General features: G+C 44.1%; 1 protein-coding gene across 3 annotated transcripts; it reads left to right on the top strand.

The window, feature by feature from the left end:
• Positions 1–2,610: 2,610 nt before the first annotated feature.
• LOC103170489 lies at positions 2,611–11,835 on the top strand. 3 transcript variants are annotated; one of them, XM_029070091.2, is made up of 7 exons: positions 2,612–2,885; positions 4,784–4,904; positions 5,071–5,130; positions 6,132–6,485; positions 7,991–8,066; positions 9,183–9,287; positions 10,771–11,835. In XM_029070091.2, the coding sequence occupies exons 2-7, from the start codon at positions 4,799–4,801 to the stop codon at positions 11,213–11,215; spliced, it is 1,146 nt and encodes a 381-aa protein (XP_028925924.1). In that variant the 5' UTR covers positions 2,612–2,885; positions 4,784–4,798; the 3' UTR covers positions 11,216–11,835. The 3 variants fall into 3 exon arrangements, with proteins under 3 accessions (XP_028925925.1, XP_028925924.1, XP_028925923.1); XM_029070090.2 differs by having other exon boundaries at positions 4,784–4,973; XM_029070092.2 differs by lacking the exon at positions 9,183–9,287 and having other exon boundaries at positions 2,611–2,885; positions 4,784–4,973.
• Positions 11,836–12,307: the final 472 nt, after the last annotated feature.

Below are 12,307 nucleotides of genomic sequence, written 5' to 3'. Positions count from 1 at the left end.
GCCTTGAAGCCTAGAGTGAGGAGTTTTTGTTTGGAGCGGAGGTCGATAGGCAACCACTGGAGTTGTTTAAGAAGGGGAGTGACATGCCCAGATCGTTTCTGCAGGAAGATGAGCCGGGCAGCGGAGTGAAGAATAGACTGGAGCGGGGCGAGAGAGGAGGAAGGGAGGTCAGAGAGAAGGCTGACCCAGTAGTCTAGCCGGGATATAATGAGAGCCCGTAACAGTAAGGTAGCCGTTTGGGTGGAGAGGAAAGGGCGGATCTTGGCGATATTGTAGAAGTGAAACCGGCAGGTCTTGGTAACGGATAGGATGTGTGGGGTGAACGAGAGAGACGAGTCAAGGATGACACCGAGATTGCGGGCCTGAGAGACGGGAAGGATGGTCGTGCCATCCACGGTGATAGAGAAGTCTGGGAGAGGACCGGGTTTGGGAGGGAAGATGAGGAGCTCAGTCTTGCTTATGTTGAGTTTTAGGTGGCGGGCCGACATCCAGGTGGAGACGTCCCGGAGGCAGGAGGAGATGCGAGCCTGAAGGGAGGGGGAGAGGAGAGGGGCGGAGATGTAGATCTGCGTGTCATCTGCGTAGAGATGGTAGTCAAAGCCGTGAGAGCGAAGTAGACACTTCTTACCATCAGCTTTAAAACAATCACCTTGCCTCCTACTACCTAACCTCGCTGCTCTCCCACTACAACCCAGCTTGTACACTGGTCTCCTTAATTCCAACCTACTCAGTGAACCTTGATCTCGTCTACCTCTCACCCCTGTACACTCTCTGGCCTGGAACACCCTTTCGTTTCTTATCCTAGAGACAATTATTCTTCCCACCTTCAAAGCCTTATTGAAGTCATATCTCCTCTAAGAGGCCTTCCTTAATATAGACCTCATTTCATCTTCTCCCACTCCTTTCTGCTTTACTTTTGCACATGGATTTGCCCCCTTTATTCACCTCTCCATCTGCTCCACAGGCACTTAAGTACATGTCCATAATTTATTTATCTTGATGTCCATCTCCTCCTCTAGACTGTAAGCTCACTATAGACAGGGAACATGTCTACCAACTCTGTTATATTGCTATATTGTACTCTCCCAAGTACAATACTAAGCACCTGGGAAAGTACAATTCAACAGAGTTTGTAGACATGTCCCATGCTGTGTCAATCAATAAATGATATTTTTTTAACTCTTTGTTCAGCCTATTGTACTAAGTGTTTGGGAGAGTACAATAAAGTAAGTAGTCATGATTCCTCCCCTCACACAATTTACCCACTAGTGATGAAAATTCTTTAAATTCTCATGTCATACCATTGCAATTTATATTTCATCACCACCAGTCAGTTCTCTGGGAGATCTAACCCAAACACTCTCACTGTAATCCATGTCCCAATTCTTCTAGCTCTATCCTCTGTAGAGTTGGACACAAGCTGGTCAGAGACCTCTTTGTAAGAGTTCTTACACTTGAAAGGAATTGAAGTCTCATAAATCATCTTTTCTCCAGGCTAAATAACTCCGATTCTTTTCTACCTTGCCTCTTAACCAATCTGTTTGATTCATTTTTTTTGTCCTTCTTTAAACCCTCTCCAGGGAATGACAAAGTCTTTGAATTTGACTGTGACCCTGAGGCTCAGATATTAATCCCAGGGGAACTCAAGGAAACCTATAAAGTGCTGGATCCTGCAACAGCACCAGGGGATTTGAAGTTCCTGAAGAATAAACAGTTCTTGTTGACTCTCTGGTATCCCCTGTGATGAAAGTTTGCTTTGAGGCTCTGGGAGGTTGTCACTTGAATGGAAACAGGCAAGAGGAAGAGAGGTCCAGAGCTCTAAACTTGGAAAGGAGCAATCGAGGCTACAGAAGTTGCTACAAGCAGACAAGAAAGGGTGGGGGGACCTGAGGAGAGAAGAGAGAATAGTGGCAGCAGCTGAGAAACAGAAGATGAATCAAAGATAAACTAAGCACTTAGTCCAGTGCTCTGAATACAGTAGGTGATCATTAAATACCAATGATTGATTGATTCGAGCCACAGCCATGTCCTAGAATTGGTCAGCATGGCCCAGAATGACCCCATAAATTTTCAGAACAATCACCAGCAGCTCCTGATGGAGTTCAATTCCAAGAGCATGTGGGGCTTGTGAGTTTGCTTGAAAGCAGTTTTCAGTGAGCCATTTGTATTTTCCATTCCTTAAGCAATTCCTCTGTAACCCAAGCAGGGAGAGTCAGGGTATCTAGGAGTAAATCAGAAGAAAAACCCAGTAGTTCTATGTGATCAGCAAGGTGCCAGATAGCCTGAAAAGGAGCTGTGAACTGCTCCTGCTCTGCTACTTGCTGGAGATCACTTCTTCTCACCACTCTCAGCCCTCTTTCCAAAAGCCCCGAACGTAGAAGGGTTAGGTTTGAGGGTTTGAAGCCCTGAGTGGGTTGCACTGTGTCTGGGAAGAGAGGGAATGTCAGAGACTTCCCCAAGCCTGACTCTCTGACTGCGTGAACATGAATTAACCAGGAATGTTCGAGAATTATTCCTGAATAATTCATGAGCTTGAATTAATCATGCATTTGCATGAATTATTCATGGCTAACTCATGGAAATGCAAGGTTTATTCATGCTCCAAAAAACCCAGGGTTTTTCCACCGTCTCTGCTGCTGCGTCTCTTATAAAAACTGGTCCTGAAGAAGTGAAGGGTTTATTCTTATGTCAGGGGGAATAGCGAGAAGAGAAGGGGCCACGGGGACTTTTTTTGATAAAGGAAAACCATCCAGAAGCTGTTGGGGTGGGGAATCAGAACCCAGGATTTCCTCTCCCTTGATCAGCAGAGAGACTTCTGGCAGCAGAGAGCTGGATAGTCAGGAGACATTTTGCAAGGACTCCACAACTGAAGCCACACTAACAAGGCAAGGACCAATGTCGTTGCGTCGATCTTGCTATGTGCTCATGCTTTCTCTCATTTGATAGTATTTGGATTTTCAGGGTTGGGGAGTAGAGTTGGGTTCTGCGTATAACTTGATATTTTTCCTTCGTGGGAGGGATGGCTGTTTTGAACAGGTTTAATGACCCTGGGCTCACTGATTATGGTTGTTGTTTTTGCATGTATCTTCCAAGAAGGTCAACTTCCTTTATTCTCTGCTTCCAGCAAAGCTGGAGATCATTTGTTTTCCAGAAGCTTTACAACCAAAGTGAATGAGATAGATTGGATTAAGGGGAATTTTGTCTTGGACCCAAGAAAACAGTGCACCGAGAGTCAGGATGGGGGTTTGCTGAAGGAAGAGGCAGCTAGATTATCACTAAGATGACTCGGCAGATTGGAAGAAACTTCCCCAAGAGGGAATTTGTTTGGAGAAAATAAACAAGAAGATCAGGGTCAAAGTTGAGAACGTGCAGGATGAAACCTGCAGAGGACCAGTTGGGCTTGATAAGGGATGAGTCTTACAGGGGCTAGCAGCTTCTTACTTCAGTTCTCCCTGTGAGTGTGGGTATGATTTTTCTTGGCACTTTTGGACCACGTCTCTCTGTAAATGTGTGTGAGCTTGGGAAAGCTATTCTGTACCTGGGTCCGCAGAATTTGAAACACAAGAGCCAGAGTTGCTTGAAGACTGGTGTTCTGGAGACAAGTCGCATATACTTGGGCAAACGTCCCTGAGTGTATTGGAGACCCTTAGTTTCAGTGACATTGTAGGGTCAATTCAGCTAATATTGTCCAATGAATTTGTCCAGCTTGGATGAACTGCTAATGAGGGCTGCTTCCACACTAGTAAGGTGGAGATTAAAATTTTCAATTTCACCAGAGAATACTGTGCATTCTGTAGGGGCTCAATAGGTTATTGTACTGAAACTCTGGAGAATATCCAGCATAACACCCTGTGACTACATAACTGGTGGTGTAGGTTGGATATGTGGGATTTATTATGCTTCACTTATCCAGAGAGAAGTTGAGCTGTTTGAATATCTTAATCAAAATGCTCCAGGAATCAGGACGTTAGTAACTCTTGGGAAAGGAGGTATCCACATTCTTGATCACTGGGTTTGGTGTTCTTCCATCCCAACATCCATGTTGCTAGATTGACTGTCTTTGGATAATAGAATTTCTTTTAGTAATGCTCTCTGTGCATGTGTGTGTGTATGTATGATGTCAGTTTTCCTGTCTCCTGATCTCACTTTCTTCCTTTTCATATGAGATGCACATCCACAAATTTTCTATTTTCAGAATGATCAGGAGTGACCCGGTTAAAATACTCAACCCTCCAAAAGTAAATGAAGCAGTCTGTTAACTGGCCATTTGAGTAGTGGGAACGTTGGGTTTGTGAAACTTAGAGATTTCCAATCCCATTCATTGTGCACCTGATGACATAGTCTCTCACTAGAATGATGGTTAGTTCTGATACTACAGGACCAAGAACCTACATGGAGGAGCTGATTCTAGTGTTAGTGGTTCACCCAGCACCATCTGCTTTCTCTTGTCCTTTCCGGCCATGTTCCCAGTGAGGCCTGGAGTGCAATGAGTGAGTGAATGTGTAAAAGTGCGGCACAATGTGATGATAACCTGAAGGTTTGGGGTTTGGGTTTTTTTTTGTTTTTTTACATTTGTCAACAAAGTGACCGCAATATTGAGCACCTACTGAAAGCAGGGCACTGCTCTAGACATTGAGGAACATAAAGTCATCTTAAAAGATGTGGTCCCTGCCCTTGTGGGGCTTCCAATCTCATTTCTGATCAGAAAAGGGCATTGGGTTCAGACAAAGATATCATCATGCATCCAATAATGTGTACTTTTACCTCCTTTCTTCACTTGTAGGTGACGTGAACCCCAATGGCTTCACAGCTCTATGTTCTCATCAGCTGGCCTGACGGGAGCAGAGTCATCAATATAGAAAACATCAAAGAGCCCCAAAAACCAGTTCACCTGTATTCAGTGGGTGAGCAGGTGCTAGCCCAGTGTCCCGGCTTCTGTGGCTTATACTGGGGGGTCGTGGAAGACGTAAGTGGTAAGCCACAGGTATCAGTTAGAAAAGATGAGTCTGGGGTGAGAACTCTTTCTAAGGGCAAAAGCACTACAGAACTAATATCCTTTTCTTTCAACAGAGTGTCAGGATGTCCTGGAGAAGAAACTTCAGAAAGAGAAACACCTACTTAAAAAATTCAGTAAGAATTTCCTACCGTTGAGATTTCTTCTCAGCAGTAATTGTTTGATTGACTTGCTCTAGAACAGGCATTCACAGTCTTCTTAAGGCTGCCTGTGGGGAGGCAAAACCCCCCCAAAACCCAAAACTCAAAAAACACAGACCACTTAAATTCATGGTCTAACTTCTTATCATTGGGAAGCTTGGAGTTTCCAGGAGACTGGGAACAGAGCAGAGGTCTCCACTGATACTGCAGGAGGACCCCATCAATCAATCAATCAATCAATCAATGGTATTCTGAAGATCCTGCTCCCACCTTCCACAGATTTCCAGCCACCTTCTGGACCCCACATGTCATTTTCGAGCAAGAGTGTAGGGTAGCACCTCTCTTCTAAAAAGTGACCACAAAATTAGAAATGGACCCACTGGGGGGCCCTTGCAAATATGCAGTGATCCCTACACTGTCATCTCAGTCCTGCTGCTTTACTTGGCTAAAGTCACCTGTCACTCCATATTTCTTTCCCCATAAAGACCTCTGAGGGTCAATATTGTCAAAGTGAAATGCATTACTTATAACAACCGCTGAAAATGTAATGCTTTGTAGAGGTAGGTATTGTCAGATACATCAGAGAACCCAACTCTAGACTATAAATTCCTTGTGGTCAGGGAATGTATCTGTTTATTGTTATATTGTACTCTCCCAAATACTTAGTACAGTGCTTTGCACACAGTAAGCACTCAATAAATACGATTGAATAAATAAATGGATTGACCATAGTGTTTATTTTGCACCTACTCTGTGCAGAGCACAGTACTAAGTACTTGAGAAAATACAGTAGAATTAGTAGACACAATCTCTGCCCTCAAGGAGCGGTCCATCTCCCTGGGGAGACTGACACTAAAATAAATAGGAGGACAGGCCCCCAAGACTAAGATTCTAAGACCCTCACCCCAATTGCCCCCAGGGGGAGGTTCCACCCCTTGGTCCTCCACTCCATTAGAAGTCTTGTCTCTTGCTTTCAGAGAAGGGGCCAGAAGCATTTGGCCCCCTGCCCACTGATAAGAAGTCGAAGAAGAGTTTTCCCAACTGGGTACCGGGCATACCACCAAAGAAAAATCAAGGTGGCAGAATTCTTCCTGTTGACTACCCATCGGTATCAGCCCCCCAGAATGCTCCTGCTGCTTCTCATATCACCTCTCCCCTTACCGAGGAAAGGGTCATTCCAGAGCCACCCGTCATCCACCATGCCATAACCCCACAGTCTCCGTTGGTCAGTGCTTTTAGCTTCCCCGCTTCCTTCCTGGATCAGGATGAAGCAGGGACATCTCAGAAAGAAGAGGCAGACCCCCAGCTGAAGAATGAAACAGAGACCAGAGGTAAAGACTAACTGGGTGATACAGTACTCTGAATATCGTATGTGCTCAATACATACCATTGATTGATTGAGAGGAAACAGGAAGAGGTTGGGTGGAGACCACATCTGTGACAATGAGACTCTAACACCCCTTCTAACAATTACAAACCATGTATTGGGCAGGGCACAGAGAGTATAATGGGTGAAATTTTTTTCTGACCACTAAATTAATGTCAGTGGTATTTACTGAGCATTTGCTGCCAACGAATCAATAGTATTTATTGAGCACTTCCTATGTGCAGAGCACTGTATTAAGTACTTGGAAGGATAAAGTATAATAAATTTGGTAAACATGTTCCCTGCCCACAAGGAGCTTACACTCTACAGGAACTTACAGTCTACTGAGTGTAGCACTTGAGAGAATATAATATAGAGTTGGTAGATAGATCTCTGCCCTCAAGGAGCTTAAAATCTAGTTGGGGAGACAGGCATCCCAATATATTAGAGAGAGAGGAAGCTCCAGTGTATTAAGGATATATACATAAATGCTGGGAGAGTGAATATCAAAGTGGATAGGAGGGACAGACCCAAGTGCATAACTGAGTTGTTAAATCTTGCTCCACGCCAGGTGAATGGATGGATAGCTCTCTATACTGTCATTCCTCCTCCTTAAAAAGCAAACATTTCTGTTGGCAAAATTTGCAGACTGGGAAGGAGTGAAGATGGGTGTTCTCTTCTGATTCCATTAAGCTGTATGTGGTGGGGTGGGGGAGATCAGACACCCCACTAATAATCTCATAACTGAACTCAGCTGGCAGCATGACCTAGTGGTTAAAGCATTGGCCTGGGACTCAGAAGGACATGGTTTCTAATCCCAGCTCCATCACCAGTCTGCTGTGTGACCTTGAGCAAGTCATTTAACTTCTATGTGCCTCAGTAACCTCATCTGTAAAATGGGGATTAAGCCTGTGAGCTCCATGTGGGAAAGGGACTGTGTCCAACTGGATTATCTCATATCTAGCCCAGTGCTTAGAACAGTGCCTGGCACATAGTGAGCGCTTAACAGAAGCCGTTAGAAAGAAAAAAGTTGAGTCGGCCCAGTGAAATGGTGGTTGACCTGATTATCTTGATTATCTTGTGTCTACTCGATCAGTCGGTGGTATTTATTGAGCACTTACTGTGTGCAGAGCACTGTGCTAAGAGCTTGGGGGAGTACACTATAACAATATAACCGAGTTGGTAGACACAAACTCCAGTGCTTAGTACAGTGAAATACCATAAGTATTAATATTATTGATGGTAGTAGTATTAATAACAATAGTAGTATAATTTAATTATGCACTGTGGTAGATGCAGGATAATCAGATCGGTCACAATCCCTGTCTGACATAGGGCTAACAGTGTAAGGGGTAAGGAGAAAATTAAATGTTGTTATTGTTAGGATATCATTATCTAGTAATGAGCTATATTACTTTTCAAATTTATTCCTTGAATTCCTTTATTTACTCATTGATTAATACTCTCTAGGTTGTGTTACCCTGGCACTGAAAAGGAAGGCGGATGGCATTGTAGTTCAGTGTCAAGAACATGTCCCCAGAGCAAGGTAACTTTCCGTGAAGGCTACAACACAAATTGCATCGGATCCCTCTAAATATTAGCTGTTTCTCTATGCTCAGATCTTAGGAGGGGAAGTTCCTTATTGGAATTGAATTGCATCTTGGTCCACACTCCTATGTGGGAGTAACTTTCTCTCATTCTTAAGGACGTCCTCAGAAACAAGTCCCATAGAGAAGCAGCGTGGCTCAGTGGAAAGAGCCCGAGCTTGGGAGTCAGAGGTCATGGTTTCGAATCTCGACTCCGCCACTTGTCAGCTGTGTGACTGTGGGCAAGTCACTTAACTTCTCTGTGCCTCAGTTACCTCCTCTGTAAAATGGGGATTAAGACTATAGCCCTCACGTGGGACAACCTGATTACCCTGTATCTACCCCAGCGCTTAGAATAGTGCTCTGCACATAGTAAGCGCTTAACAAATATCAGCATCATCATCATCTCTCCCCTCAATTACACATTCTCATGATTAACTGCCCATGCTGTCAGAAAGTTCTTCCCAATGTCTAAAGTCCTCCTGCCATTAAGCCCATTTTTTATTGGCTAGCTTTTTAGCGGAAATGAAGAACCCCTTCCACAAAATAACCTAGTAGAATCTGCTTATAACATCACCCCTTAAAACCTCCACCCCTGCAATAGCACCCTGTCCAATCTGATCAATCTCGTCAATTTACATGACGCAAGCTGTGGGCAAGATCTCCCTTGTACAGTTTTTGGTTATAGCAGCGAAGATTTCTCAGATTTTAGAAAGCCAGGAGTAACTTCAATTGCTTTCATTTTTCCTCCTAGTTTTTATTTACTAATTCCAACACCCTATATGGTAGCATGGTTTTGAAAGAGGTTTATCTGGAGTCTTTTCCCATGGTTAGATTAGGCATCTAGACAATTCGAGAAAGTAGGAGAAAGTCCATTCAGCTTTTTCTATAGCTAGATGTGTTTGAGGGATGAGAAATTTTCATGTAGCTGATGTAAAACAACTTGAAGGTTTTCTTTTCTTTCGTTTAGCGCAGGGAGCAGGGAAGCAGACTAGGTTTGCATTTTCCTATGGATTTGAGTGAATTTCATTCCAGGGAAAGATATAAATTTGAAATGTCTTCTTAAATCCCTATAGGGTTTTTTATTCTCTTAGTTGTGATGACCCCAAAAGCAAAAGCGCTCCCGAAATGAACGAATTTGACAGCTGCCAGAAAAGTTTCCGGACTTGTGAAATGGAAAGGTAATTTATGCCTTGACAGCACTGAAGTCCAAGGCCCCTAATCTTTACCAAATTTGAATGATTTAGATCTCATGAACTATTCTTTGATACCACTTTATATTCACCGTGACATCACCGGAAGACCTATGCACGAGCATTTAGATCCTAAATACGGGAAGCAGCATGGCCTAGTGGGAAGAGCACAGGCCTGGGAGTCAGAGGACCTGGGTTCTAATCCTAGCTCCATCACTTGTCTGCTGTGTGATCTTGGCCAAGTCGCTTAACTTCTCTGTGCCTCAGTTTCCACATCTGTAAAATAGAGATTGACTGTGGGCTCACATAGGGCTCACTTCTAGCCAATAGGAAATGGGTTTAGAGGCAGGAGGATGACTTTACATTAGATATTTTTGTATTATACTCTTTCCAGTGCTTAGTGCACACTGTAAGTGCTCAATAAATACAGTTGACTGACTGATAGGGACTGTGTCCAACGCGATAATCTTCTATCTACCCTAGCATTTAGTGCAGTGCTTGATATATTATAAGGCCTTAACAAATAGGACAATTATAGTAGTCTTTATCCCTTTTAATTTACTGTTGATTCAGGAAAGCAAGGTGGGGAAGTTGACAAGGAGCTCCTTATTTTTTGCCTGCTGCTGTTGCTACTGGTATTGCTGCTCCCGCAAACCCCAAACGTTCCCCAGGAGAGGGCTCCTTAAATAAATAACAATAATAATAATAATATTGGGATTTGTTGAGCATTTATTCTCTGCCGAGCACTGTTCTAAGCGCTGGGGTAGATACAGGGTAATCAGGTTGTCCCACGTGAGGCTGACAGTCTTAATCCCCATTTTACAGATGAGGTACCGCAGGCACCGAGAAGTCAAGTGACTTGCCCAAAGTCACACAGCTGACAGGTGGTGGAGCCAGGATTAGAGCCCATGACCTTTGATTCCTAAGCCCATGCTCTTTCCACTGAGCCACGCTACTTCAAACAAGATAAACAAGAGGAATTCAGTACCTGTTCTCCTTCCTACTTAGATTGTGAGCTCCATGTGAGACAGGAACTGTATCCTACTATTAACTTGTATCTACTCCAATGCTTAGAACAGAGCTTGACACATAGTGCTGAATCAGGTTGAACACAGTCCCCGTCCCACAACTGTACATTCCAAGTGCTTAGTACAGTGCTCTGCACATAGTAAGCGCTCAATAAATACTATTGAATGAATGAATGAAGCTCACAGTCTAAATAGGGGGGAAAGCAGTATTGAAGCCTCATTTTATAGTTGAGGAAACTGAGGCACAGAGAAGTGAAGTGACTTGCCCAAGGTCACCCAAAAGGCGAGTGGCAGAGCAGGAATTAGAACCCAGGTCCTCTGACTCATACTCTTGCCACTAGACCACACTCCTTCTCTGGGACACACCGGTATTTACTGAGTGCTTACTGTGTGCCGAGCACTGTACTAAGGGTTCGTCTCCCTGCTTTGCTCTGCTTCCTCAGGGAGAAGATCGGCCAACTGGAGCGACTGGTGTGGGATTTGCAGCGGGAAGTGATTTCCCTGAAGAAGAAGGTTCAGAAGTTGGAATCTGCATCTCTGCGGGAAGAAGCCCCCGGACCACAGTTCCAGATGGTGGAGTTGTTCAATGGCTACACCAGGGAGCAGTTGAGAGAGACCATCCGCTTTGACCAGAAGGTCAGCACAGCCTGCAAGACGCTGCTCTATAAGCTCTTCACCTCCGACTACATCCAGAGCCACTCCATCACAGGCCGCAGGGGAAACACTTTTAGGGAGGCCAAGCCCATGATGGACGAGCGCTGCATCAAGGTCATCCGCCTCCTGTTGAAGCAGAAGTTCGGGGATCACCTCAGTGACACAGTCATCACCGAGAAGATCCAAAATGTGCAGAAAGCTCTGAGGCAGAAGTACAAGGCAGAGTGTCTGTAAGCTCGTTGCGGGCAGGGAATAAGTCTGCTGATTCTGTTGCACTGCACACTCCCAAGTGCTTAGTACAGTAGTAAAGTACGTAGTAAGCTCTCGATAAATACCGTTGGTTGAGTGTGTTAAAATTCTAGCGAGAGTTCAGCTCTCTGGAATGTGAGGCTTTCACGATCTCTTGGTATGAGGATAGAAGTTCACTGAGACAAGGAGCAGAAATCTTAGCGTGAGAATGTGGAGCAAGGACAGGTCATCGACATTTTTCTTTGAAATTCCAACAAGCAATTTTGAACGTTTCCCAGCCCCTCCTCCCCGCACCATCTTTCCCCATTTTCCATACAGTTCGGCTGCAGAACATTTACAGACTATTATGAGATGAAGGAGAGCCTCTTGTCATAAAGGAATCTCCAGGCTTTAGGTAGGTTACTAATGATAATTTTCCCAATCAGTCAGTGGTATTTATCGAACGCTGGGTGCCGTATTAAGCATTTGAGGAGAGTACAAAACACTGCTAGGGAATTAGGGAAGCTTCTTCTGACAGTGCATTATAATGTAACCTTCCAAGCGCTTAATACAGTGCTCTGCACACAATAAGTCCTTAATAAATACAATTGAATGAATGAATGTTCTGCTCCTGCACTTGGATTTGCACCATTTATTCATCCCACCATCAGCCCCACATCACTTATGTACATATCCATAATTTATGTATTTATATCAATGTCTAGTTCCAGCTTTGTGATACTGTACATTTCTCCCTCTTGTCAGCATCACCGCTATGAACAGCACCGATGTTATCAAAATGTTTGGTAGGAGAAGCAGAATGGGTTGAAGATTAAGGAAAGAGGATTGATCTAGAGAGAAAGCTACTATTTCCAGGATATTTTAATTTCCTCTTCTCCCTCCTTCTTAGACTGGGAGCCTCATAAGGGACAGGGATTGTGAGGAATCTATCTTGTATTTACCCCAGTGCTTAGGACAGTGTGAGGCACATATTAAATCTAACACATACTACTCCTTCCAATTTAGATTGTGAGCTCCATGCTGGAGAGGGACTGTGTCTAACCTGATATATATGCATAATACTAGAAGGATAAATGA

The sequence above is a fragment of the Ornithorhynchus anatinus genome, chromosome 8 (genome assembly GCF_004115215.2).
Source record: "Ornithorhynchus anatinus isolate Pmale09 chromosome 8, mOrnAna1.pri.v4, whole genome shotgun sequence".
Taxonomy (NCBI): Eukaryota; Metazoa; Chordata; class Mammalia; order Monotremata; family Ornithorhynchidae; genus Ornithorhynchus; species Ornithorhynchus anatinus.
This window is presented reverse-complemented; position numbering and strand designations above follow the sequence as displayed.